Here is a 12,173-nt window from a genome sequence, read left to right as displayed (position 1 = left end):
CAGGCTGAGTGAAGCAGAATCCAGTAGGAGTGTGAGAGGGGAAATGGTCAATATATAGAATATGCTGTGTATGATGGAGTCATTGCATCGTAGTACAAACCTGAATGGTGTTAGGTGAGATTAATGGACTTTATTCACTTCACTTTCTTCTTGTGGGTGTCTTAACTCTGTAACTCCCTAGGCAAGCAAACTCCACAGATCTATTTAGCTTGGACCTCTTGGGGTTTGGGCCTTTCCAAACACTCCTCAGTCAAGTTAGTTAACTATTTATTCTGATCATTCTGCTTAAAAAGAATATCACGATTGACTGGCCAATTACTTCATCCTGCTCGTTCAGGAGCCTTCAGTGAGGGTGATGAGGTTCAGAAGTAATGAGACTCTGTGCAAGTTTCTGTGGGCTGGGCAAATCTGAAAATATCACCACATCAGTCCCACACAGACTTACTGTACATCAGAGTTGTGTGCCTGTATAGAGTAGAACTATACTACTTACTACAGTTAATGAGTTAATTGACCTTCCATACACAGACATAATGCTTTCTGCTCCACTCTTGAAGCCAAACTCGAATGCCCCTGAGGTAACCACAGTATTGTATCCTTGTCTAGGACGTCACCTTGTGTGAACACAATGCAGAAACGACCGGAGAGACAGAGACAGAGACAGAGAGAGAGTAGAGCCAGAAAGTCAGATCGATAGGCTGCCGGTCTACCGCCCAATCTTAATTGGGGGGGAGGGGGGGGGGGCACGCACGAAACACACACGCACACATACACACACACACTCATGCAATATAGTTGCAGCACTGCGATCACCCAGCTAACCTGGCGGTCTTGTCCCCTCTGCATATCGGTGCTCAGAAATGTCCTGCAACTCTAAGCAACGGTATTCACTGTTAACTTCAAAAGGCCCACTTTGCTCAATTACAATTAACTAGCAACACTAGTGTATGTTAACATCCCAAAGGCAACAAGTATTCAGTGAAAACTATCTCCACAAAAGCCTACATAGAGTATATCTACAGTACTTGTACACATATTGTATATCTACAGTAGATCAATGGACTCCTCCTTCCTCCACAAATGTTAGAGCGCTCACATGTTGTGATAAGAGACAGGTGGCACAAATTACCTTGCAAATATCCTAGATTTACCCGATTCATGACATCGCTCGCAGTGAGATTAGAAACATCCTCTACGAGCCGAAAGGGGGAAGATAGAAGTGCCAGAGAGAGAAGAGAGGAAAAGGGGGGGGGAGAAGAGAACATCAGGCAAGCAACAAATGCATTTGCAGTTTGGTAGAAGAGAGGAAGATGTAAAGATGAGAGCGATGCAAAGAAGCCATGCAGCGGTGAGATCAGAGGAGTCGTCACTGAATCCTTCCCACATCATTCAGGTGACATATTTGTGATGCTTTCACTCGCTCACTTCTTTGTAGTTCAACAATGTGAGCTTTGAGCTTCTCTACACATTTCATTGACGGTTGTTCAATAATATTTAGCAGGAAGCAAATTTCTCAACCCTGTTTTTTTTTTTTTTTTGAAGCAGATGCAAGATGGAACAGTTGAGAAGAAAATGGAGGGAAAATTAAGCAAAAAATAAAGGGTGCAAAGAAGAATGCAGGCAACTTCACTTCACACAGGTCCAATGCAAATATGTCGAGTTTAAAGTGCTCCTGCATCTTCAGTTCATGCACAGCGAACTTTGCACATCCACGTGGTGACGGGGTCACGGCGCCGTACTGGTATGCACGAGTCGTGGCACATGAGAGGGGGGGTGGGTGGTCGAGTGGGGGGGAGGGGGAGGGCGGGGTCGAGTTGGATGAGAATGGAATGCTTATGAGATAATGAAAGTTTATCTGAAGGTTAATGATGAAATGGATGTGGTGCGGTGATGTTGATGGCAACCCGTTAGCTGAATCCCGAGAACGAAATGAGGCATGATGAGATTGGACACAGATTGGAGTTTTAAATGGATTCTTCACACACAGAGCAGCTCTCAGCAATGATGTTTTCATTGGCGAAGATACAACTCAGAGGGCGGAGCCAGGTGTCTATAATGAGCAGATACCAGTGGAGGTATGACCTCATTGACCTTTATGAGTGTTTACACACAACCGATGCAACTTCACCAGAGGTTTGACTCCAGCTCATTACCCATTAGTTTCTTTACCTTTTAGATGAGTTCTAATGAGCTGCGGTTACAAATCCAACCTCAATTATGATTATGAATACACAAGGATGGACTCCTCTTTGTATCTTCATCACATTCTGAGCTCCATCTCTGTCAACAGGGTTTGTCTGAAGGTATATTTTCTCTGAGGTCCTTCCGCCCACTGAGGTTCATCTCCACCAATGACATAATTCTGTCTCTGGAAAACTGTTTACCTAACCAAAACTCCAATCTGCAACAATCATAGTAGGTTAAAATTCAAACATTCAAACAGTCATAGCAATCATTTAATGAAATCTTGCATTTCGTCAAAACAATTTACATAAGTAGACTATAGTAATAAGAAATAAGTGCACTTTAAAAATACATTAAAATCCTTTCATTAGCACATTATAAAGTAAGTAAATACCTCACCAGGCATGTGCAGTGATACTCACCGTACCCCACAGTGGGCAGGCCCAGGTGCTTCATGCGGTTCTTGACCAGTTCAGAAAGCTCCTGTCTCTCTGACCGCCGATACATGTTGATCCTCTGCTGGGATATACGCTCGGTGCGGGTGGACGGCTTGGTGCTCTTCCTGCTCAGACGCCGCGCCCACTGCATGCTCTTCTTCCTCAGCAGCGGGTGCTCGGACTGGTCGCTCGTGGTGGAGTTCCGGTGGTCCTTCTTATCCTTCCACGACTGCCTGCGCTGATGCTGCTCCTCGCCCTGCTCCACGTTGATGGACACCTGAGACTGGGAGGAGAGCGTGACGCCGTTACTGCACATTCCTGTGTGTGTGTGTGTGTGTGTGTGTGTGTGTGTGTGTGTGTGTGTGTGTGTGTGTACAGTTTCTACAATGTTCTACTGCTTTTCCAAGTGATTTTCAGCAGTACCTGTATTGCATTTATATCCTTACAGTTGCTTTCACCAAAAATTGCTATTTCAAAGTGCAACGCAGCTGACGCCAAGGCTGTAGGAAACCTCAACGGCAATACTAACAATAAGTGAGTTATAAAGCTCTGATGGTTATGAACACTGGGTGACAAAGACAAAATGCCAGTGAGGTCATTTTGCTTTGCCCTGTTATAAGCAGGATGTGACAGGTGCAAATTATATATGGGCACATTGTATCTTACCTTTGGGTAAGCACCTTTGCACTAGGAGCAAAAAAAAAAGGGACAAACAGACATGCAAACAAGTAGAGATCAAATAAAAGATGGGGGCATTTGAAACAAGCCAACTCATTTAAACAAAACAGAAAATGAACATTATCCACCAATGGGAAATGTCTGGCTGGTGACCTTGGCAGCCATTTAACCCAAAGATTTTACGATGAGGGATAAAATGTTAATTTCCCATGCGGCTGGCTGGGTGAAAAACTGCTGTCATGTGAGTGACAAAATACAAGCCAACGATGCATCAGAGGCATCGCTTAAGTCACTGAAGCGGGAAAAAGACAAAAAGGCAAGAGGAGAAAAACAGAGGGCCAAAACAGCAGAGGAGAGGAAATGAAGGAGCGGAGAATATGGGATCGAGAAAATGGAAGCAAAATGTGTAAAGACAAGGAGAGAGAAATAGAGAGAAATAGGGAGAAAGAGAGAGAGAGAGAGAGAGAGAGAGAGAGAGAGAGAGAGAGAGAGAGAGAGAGAGAGAAAAAGAGGTATCGGATCAACCTGACTTTACCTCAGAGGTGGAGAACATGTGCGACTCAGTCCGGTAGATCCCAATGGGAATTTCGGCGCTGGAGGAGCACAGCTTCTGGAACAATCTGCCGTACGTTCTAATCCACAGATCTTCCTCCGTGATCTTTACCTGAGATAAGACAAGCGGGGGTCACACCACACCACACAGCCGGGCTCTCTCACAGTTAGCACTAACATGCACACTGAGGCGTGTGAGCAGCTTTACTTACCACACACAGGTGGCCAGAGCCTGGTGTGGTGTCCAGACCCAGAAGAAGCCTCGCAATGGCAATCATGTAATCTTTAACAAACGACTGTTGAAGGAGAGAGGTTTGAGTCTACATTCATATACAAAATTCTGATAATGAACCAAAGATCAGCCGCTGGTGGCTCACCTGGTAGAGGAGTGTATCCAACATGCTGATACTGAACACCCTGCCTGCAGCGAACGGCAGGCGGAACATGAAGGCCAAGTTGGAGCCTTTATCACGCTCTATCTGCAGAGAGAAAGAGATCTGAGATGCGTAGAAGACGTCTCTCTCCTTGTATGAAGCTTTCTCAGACTAACACCTCTGCACGGCACACAAGGAGTTGGATGTTAGAGGATTCAGGGTTTGTAAAGCAACATGAAGATGGTACTACACAATGGCTACAAGGGGAAGAGGACTGAGGGTAACGAAAGCAATAACGAGACATGAGGTTCTAATGCATTTATTCTAGCATTGCACACTATCAAAAGTTCAAAGAAGACCTGTTGGTTTCCATGTTCTTACTTCCACGTAGGGGTCTATTTTGTTGTAGTTTCCCTGTGCATACTGATTGAAAACTGGTGATTTAAGGTCCCGTCTCCTTAAGTCCCCCTCCCTCACCTTAAAAACAAGGGGGGGAATGGCAGGTCATATCATCGATCCACATGCAGGTCCTGTGCAGAGAGTATGTGCTTTGCAAGGGGAGCGACCTATGACCTGTGATGTCACATGGCAAAGATCTGTAGGCAACAGTTAACAGGAACATTGGCAGGATCTGCTTTGTTCCTGTTTATGCAAACGTGTGATTTGGTGACCTGTTTGTGACACTGTGATGAGTCTGAATGGAGAGAGGGAGGAAAATGCTTTTCCCCGATTTCCCATTCACAGATCACAGGAGATGCAAATGATAAAGACAAGGACAGGAAGTTATAAAAAATAGAAAAGACTGAGGTATCTCTTCTATAATCCAGCTCTAATATGAGGTCTGACAGAATAACTCACCTTCTCCAGCTTGGATAGAGCGAGCGAGTAGCAGTCCTTGGCTCTGAACTGCATGAACCTCATGTTGGACGGGTGTGTGAGCTCAGTGATGATGCTGAGACTTGGGAAGAGCCTGTGTGTGAATGTGTGTGTTGGCGAGAGAGAGAGAGAGAGAGAGAGAGGGAGAGAGAGAGAGAGATTAAATGCTTTGAGCTGCAGGGAAGAACCAGGGTGGCGTTGATAAGTCCATTAACTTCATGTTGGCGTGTTGACAGTAGTTTCACAGCTGTGGCTCAGATCTTTGGCTCAAATGGTTGTTTTTGAAAATGCTCGGAGATTCACTCGTCCTCTTTCCTGGCAAACGCTGCAGAACAACCAGCATCTGATCTCCTCTCAGATCTGATTTTATGTTTGAATGTCCAGCTGTCACAGTATTAAGCCACATAATAGCTGATGAGTAACTAAATATCACTGACCAAATGAAATCACATCATATCTAAAGCTCCTTATATTCTGTGTGGTCTTTTGTTCTTGTATTTTTGCTTTCAGAAACGGATATGGAAACAAAATCAAATCATAATTTTCAGTTTGTTTCTCAATATAGAAGTAAATAGACCAAAGCCCCGACGACCTGAACAAAGCTTCTACACAGTCTCTCTGTTACCTGAACATAGTCTGGACATTGACGATGGTCTTGGCGTCGGCCATGTAGTCCTCCTCAGCACTCATGGTGCTCTCCTTGTCCACAACCACCAAGTTGTCAGCATAGATGATTCCACACTGCAGCAGGTTGTCCAAGCTGGCACGTTCAAAAGCAACAGTGTTACACATACTAGATCCTCTTTCACGGGAAAAGCCACCCACGGATATTCTTACATGGCCTTATTACTTTTCACTTTCCCACACTGTATTAGAAACAATCTCATTTAGTGTGAAGCTGTTTACTTACTTTTTGTGTAATGTTGTGTTATATTGCATTATGGAAGGAAAGTAGTTTTTCCAAACACGTACTTATCAATAGTGCCAGCCATAAAGTAAACCATGGGGAAGCAGCAAATGGCTTCCAAGAAGTGGTTGTCAGGCCTGCAGGGAGCAGATGATGGTATTGGTTGAACAGAAATGATCGATCTTAGCCTGATCGGGCAGGTGGAATGTGTTATCAATGTTCTCGATCATACAGTATGCATCTCTGTGTGTGTTTGTGTGTGTGTGTGTGCGTGTGTGTGTTCTTACGGGTAGTCCAACAGCAGTATGATGGGGTTGAGATCTTTTCTGGGTCGATAATACGCTCGCAGAGGGACAATGAAGTTGTATAGACCGTTCCCTGCTGTCTCTGCTGACACTATAATCAGCTTATTCTTGAACCCATACGCTTTGGCATCCTCATAGCTGGTATGTGCGCAGCCCTGGATGAAAAAAACAAACAAAGATTGATTGATTGCCGGCTGAACTCCGAGTTGTGTTTTGTGCTTTTCATTTCAGTTGTGTGCCCTATCTGCGTATGAGCTCACCTTGTCGAGGCGAAGGCAACAGAACGGAGCTTTCTGTGGCAGCAGGTGGCACAGAGTTGGAGAACTGCCGATGTAGGGTGAGTTGGGGGGGTAGCCCTTCACAAAACTGAGCCACGACACGAGACCAAAGAAAAGTGACAGCTTATTACAGGCGTCACATCAGTCTGAAGCAACAATGTCATGTAGTAGTGTGAAGAAATAAACATTACAGTCTTGGGTGGGCGATCACATCATATTGAGTGGATTTCTACCTCTCCACGCCAATACACCTTAGTCACCACATGATGGCACTGTGGGACCTTGTGTTTTACTTGGATTCAGCCAATGCAGCTCTCTCTCTCTCTCCTTCTCTCTCTCTTTCTCTCCCCCCCACACAACCAGATGCTGTTCACATGATGTGTGGTCAAGTGAAAGAGGAGCGGCGAGAGGTGAGTATCTATATAAAGGCCGTACATCAGGTTCACACAACAGGAAAGTGCTGACACGTCACGCGCATTCATCACAGCCATGTCTGCACCTTACAATATCATAGCACAGATTACAGCCCCATTCTAACTCAATCCATCTCGCCTCCTACAGCCACTGACACATGAAGAAGAGGTTAAGCGCGATCACTCAAGTGTACTATGCTCTTGGCTTGCACTCTATGAGAATTAATGGGTCATTTTACTCCCAATTAAGTGCCATTTACACTTTCCTCCTCAGGGAAACCAATTAGATAAATATATAATCCATGTAAAATCTTCCATTTTTGTATTGATTTTATAATGCAGTTTTATATTGTTTTCCTTTTTCTGTTTGTTATCAATTGCTCCATTAAAACATAAACGTCTCAGGATATGCTCTTATAACTTGCTTTTATAATCAAAGCCATGACTGATGAAGGCTTACTCTGACCCTACGGAGCCCTCCTCATCTGATTGGTTGGTCTCATCCTCTGACTGGTCGCTGAGGAGGTCACAAGGCAGAATGGCTGAGGAGTCTGCGATCTCGAGGACAGGCCCGATGCTCGGCCTGCGGCTGCCTGCACCGTTTTCTGACGGCAAGCTCAGTTTGCTGCTTTCCACGGGGGGGTCGGGGTTCTGGAGGTCTATGGCTACAGTCCCTGAAGAAATGAGAGTGGGAGTTTAATTGACAAGCTTTGTGTGATCTGATGAGCCTGTGATGGAGCATGTGTATTCTGACAAACTATGAGGGTCTTTGGAAGCTGTAGGCTCAGCACATTCACTGCATTGTGTTGTGAAGTGAATAGATGTATTTGTACTGGGATGCATCTCAGAATCATTCAAGTGCTGCAACCGAAGTTCTTTATAGTGGATATAATGAACTAAGCAGTTTCCTGTGTCATTTCAGCGTTTTGACCTTGAAGAGAATCCTTATATAACTATACACAAGACTAACATACATACAAACAGCACATTTATCAATAGTTTATACAGTATATACCAAACAAGCACCATATTAGCTGTATCCACTGTATGTATGGGATGTAGGTACTTGGCATGACATACTTGTATGTATAAAATGTAATTTTACAAAATAAATGAAAATTTATGATAAATGAAACAAACAAAAATCACTCAAATCACTGCATTTTGTGTATGACATACTATAGAAATGTGTACTCCTGGCTCAAACTACAGGAGACGTGAACAACAAAAGAGACGCATCATGCATTAACTTACCAAATGAAGTTGTCTGATCAACTTTCACAGGTCAAAGAAAAAGCACAACAAAGTGTCAGCCAAGAAAGAAAACAAAGCATGTAAGAAATCATGCACAACCGTCAGTGAAAGCAACCTGCATCACAAAAGCAGCCACCAAAAGTGTTAAGGGTACAACAAAAGAACACTCAGGTCTTGCATGTAAAGCCTTTGTAAGCTGAATATTTCCATGTGTGACAAAGTCTCACCCATGCTGGCGATGATGTTCTGCACAGGCAGCCTGGAGGGGGCGTCGTAGAGCCCGGTGACAGGCAGGCCCTTGTTGTGCTTCTCCTCTTGTTTGAAGATGAAGGCCGAGTTCTCCTCCTTGGTGATGTTGATGTAGTAGCATGTGTCAGGGGCAGCCATGATGTGGCGGGGGCCCGGATTGAGGAGGATGCTCTTGTTGTCCTCCCTCTTCACCCCAATCAGACACACACCATACCTGGGATTAGAGAGAGGATCAGTGCATTTCCTGCTCCGAGAGGCGGCAACCACACGACAACAAATTGACCTCGTGGGAGTTCAGTGGTGTTACTAACTTCTTATGGGCGTGGAAGGAGGCATAGGTGAAGCTCTTTCCATCATACTCCCCAAAAAACTTGCTGTCACACAAGCGGATGTGGTAGACCTCGTTCCCTGAGCAGCGCCCGTATGTCCTCTGCCACTGCTCGGGAGACAGCTGTCCCTCTCTGAAACAGCATCACCAGAATAACTGCTATGCGAATTTATAAATTACAGTTTGTCATCTCACATGGGCTGTTGTCAAATTGCAGCTTAGCAGCTTTCAATACCGCATTCAGCATGTAGGTGGGAAGATGCTTCACAAACTGCTGCAACAATAAACAATACTAACAGGACAGAAAGGTTATAACTTGAATCTTTTTGATGATGCAAAAATGCACGTCGCCACCATCTAGCAGCCTCAAGCCGGTTCAAGTTGTGGAAAACAGCCAGAAAATATTTACTGTTGCTAAGAATAAATGAAATGACTCGACACTGACACATTTCTACAGACGTTTAATAGTCAGCGCTTTAGAGAGAGAGAGAGAGAGAGAGAGAGAGAGAGAGAGAGAGAGAGAGAGAGAGAGAGAGAGAGAGAGAGAGAGAGAGAGAGATAAAGACGGCAAAAACACAATAGGATGCATAATGCTGCAGTATTTAATCTCTATATCATCTTTCTCTTCTATCAACCTTAACATTTGATGCTGAAACTGTCCTTGGGCCTATAGTCAGGAGAACACATTAATATTGACAGAATACTCAGAGTTGGGCAGATTTGATTTAGTTATTAAAATATTTCTCACTGTTCTAAACACAGATCTAATCTCACTGGTGAGGTTGCTGTAAGTGGACAGAAGCCAAGGAGCATCACTCTGCCATATTCAGTATAATGTTATTAATACGTCACAAGAGTCTGTTGTCTTCTATTGAGATTTGCCAGATAACTTCAGAGCACAACAACAAAGCAAATCTGCTTTCAGGCCATGTTTTATAGTGCTGGATGCAGCTGCAGTTGGGGGCTATTAATTATATTAACCTGGATGCCATGAATAATAAATCAATGTGTACTTACTGTCCTCTGGAGGTGTGGACCAAGAGTGTAACCAAAGTGGACGTGGCTGGACAGACGCAGTTCAGTGCCAACATGGCGTACTTGAACTCCTCCTCACATACCACATGGTCTGATGAATGAACAAAGACGGGTAACACATGGTCAGAGAGGGATACATATACAAATAGAGGACAAATAGGAATGATGATGATATCAAACCTACCAGCAAACTTGACGTGGAATTTATTTTCTGGTTTAAGGATTTGTACATAGAGAGGGCAGTTTGGGGCAAAGTCCTTGGCAGCCCAGGCCCTCAAAATTGTCTGGTGATCCTGGGGGAAAAGCAGATCAGAGATAGTTCAGCAATTTAACTTATCCAGTCATTAAGATGTGATTGCAATCTGAATTTTATGAAGCTTGTAGCTCGCCTCAGAGACACGACTCGCTCCCCTTACTCAAATGTCATTTTGCGCAGAACCGCTATCACTATCTTAATATTTCCCCATTTCTCGGCTAATTTGAAAAGGAAGCGGAGTGTGACAGGAAATTGCTCCGTTGGAATGATCAGGAGCAATCGCCCAGCAAGGCCGATCATATAAACGTGGGGAGATTGTGACTGCCACGTTTTATTGCTTCAGCAAATGTTTTTCAATGGGGCTCACCGCAGCAGTTCGGTCGACCTCGTTCCTACTGCTGAGGATGAAGCAGGCCTCTGCATCGTCCATCCTGAAAGAATGGCACAAAGAGAGCAAAGGATGAGGGCCATGACATTTAAAACTTTGATTATTATAACGCAACTAAACAAAATTCAAATGTTGTGTCAAGCGATTGTTTTTATTTGTTTTTTATTTATTCAGGCAATAGCTAAACACGCCTATATCTATATTGTCAATATCTCATCTTAAACTACCTCTACCAACACATCATATATACTTGGAGGGTGGCAGAAGCCTGTTGATTTGCCTTGATCCCATTTCTGTCTTTAATCTGGAAAGCGCAAACACGACTAAGAGCATGTAAATATTCCGACTGAGAGGCATTCAGGCACGACTCCACCATCATTTCATTACATCCCTCTGCAGCAGGATCAATATAAAAAGCTGTAAAGTCAATGGCCTTTGATGTAAGTAGATCATCAACACAGAGTGAAATCCTATCCCATTACAAACAAGCGAAGTGAAAGTAGTCTTGTAAATATCTTTCCCTCTGAACACTCTTCAATCACCCTAATTTGCCAGTCAAAGACGTACACTTTAACATTTACATGTTTGATGCATTCCGCAGGGCTATAAACAAATAAAATGCAGGTCATTTGGAGAATCCAAACACCAGACAAACTCAGAGGCTGCATTAATGCCCAATGTACGTGTGGAATCCGGCCAAAGTTACTATTGTATATTAAAAAATTGCATTGAGAAGGAATCCACAGCTTCATAATATGGTTGTGTGGGAACAATTGGGCGAATATGTGTCATGTTTCCATATGAGTGTATGGAGAGGGTCAAGGGCAAAGGTTACCTCAATTCAAAACCACAAATCTAAATCAAACATGTATCCTGCACTCACTTGGCCCTCATCAGGTCCTGGTCTTTCAGGGCAGACCCTTGCAGATAGATTACCCTCTGGGACCACAGGGGGATCTGAAGGATACGACGAACCTGGATGTCTATTTCTGTCGGACACAGGATCACCACGTAGTAGTCCTGTGACAGAGGGACACGGCAAGTAAGTCAAGATACAAGTTCCCCTTTCATGCATTTTCCAACAGGAAAAATACAGACAATACATTGGTATATAACATAAGGAGGAGACATATTATTGAATTGACCATTCCTAATCAGATCAGAAAACCAGAAAATAGAATACTGCCAGGTCCAGCAGTACTTCAGCGCTAACAAACTGACTCCAGCTCTCCTGTTGTTGAGGTATTACACACTGGTATTCTATATTCTCTAATTCTGATAGTGTTTTGGTGCTTGAAGTGTACCTGTAGTCTGGGGTGAGCATAGAACTCATTGAGGAAATCCATAAGCAGGTCTATCTTCAGTGAGCTGACACATAACACCACATGCTTCTCCGTCTGTGCGCGGTGGCGGCTGTAGTTTCCACCTAATTTCTGGCTCTCCATCCACAGGTATGCAAGCTCTTCAAACTAACAACAACAGAGACCACTGAATGTTAAAAGCAGCAACAGTGAAAATAATTATGTAAGTAAGCTTGGCTGTCTAGACACAGTATTGAAATGACTGGAGTGAATACTGCTGAACAAATAGTGTCATCATTTCTGATCCTTATCTAATTTGTCTGCAGGGACTGAAAGAACAATCAGATAATAAGATGAA

General features: G+C 43.9%; 1 protein-coding gene across 3 annotated transcripts in view; it reads right to left on the bottom strand.

The window, feature by feature from the left end:
• The window catches only part of kcnt1b (potassium sodium-activated channel subfamily T member 1b), a 44,865-nt gene that overhangs the window by 2,049 nt on the left and 30,643 nt on the right, over nt 1–12,173 (bottom strand). Inside the window, exons 10-26 of one of the 3 annotated variants that reach the window (XM_076150923.1) lie at nt 11,819–11,983; nt 11,398–11,534; nt 10,494–10,557; nt 10,055–10,163; nt 9,853–9,961; nt 8,819–8,968; nt 8,486–8,721; nt 7,465–7,678; nt 6,574–6,679; nt 6,296–6,468; nt 6,074–6,145; nt 5,727–5,861; nt 5,084–5,195; nt 4,229–4,330; nt 4,064–4,147; nt 3,835–3,963; nt 2,607–2,904 (exon numbers count right to left, since the gene is read on the bottom strand). In XM_076150923.1, coding sequence (XP_076007038.1) covers nt 2,607–2,904; nt 3,835–3,963; nt 4,064–4,147; nt 4,229–4,330; nt 5,084–5,195; nt 5,727–5,861; nt 6,074–6,145; nt 6,296–6,468; nt 6,574–6,679; nt 7,465–7,678; nt 8,486–8,721; nt 8,819–8,968; nt 9,853–9,961; nt 10,055–10,163; nt 10,494–10,557; nt 11,398–11,534; nt 11,819–11,983 — 2,395 coding nt within the window. Of the gene's footprint in view, nt 1–2,606; nt 2,930–3,829; nt 3,964–4,063; nt 4,148–4,228; nt 4,331–5,083; nt 5,196–5,726; nt 5,862–6,073; nt 6,146–6,295; nt 6,469–6,573; nt 6,680–7,464; nt 7,679–8,485; nt 8,722–8,818; nt 8,969–9,852; nt 9,962–10,054; nt 10,164–10,493; nt 10,558–11,397; nt 11,535–11,818; nt 11,984–12,173 lie in introns of all 3 variants that reach the window. The other 2 variants (XM_076150924.1, XM_076150925.1) reach the window with 2 other exon arrangements.

The sequence above is a fragment of the Genypterus blacodes genome, unplaced genomic scaffold (assembly GCF_046128005.1).
Source record: "Genypterus blacodes isolate CSIRO-AG114 ecotype Tasmania unplaced genomic scaffold, CSIRO-AGI_Gbla_v1 ptg000053l_1, whole genome shotgun sequence".
In the NCBI taxonomy this organism is placed as follows: Eukaryota; Metazoa; Chordata; class Actinopteri; order Ophidiiformes; family Ophidiidae; genus Genypterus; species Genypterus blacodes.
This window is presented reverse-complemented; position numbering and strand designations above follow the sequence as displayed.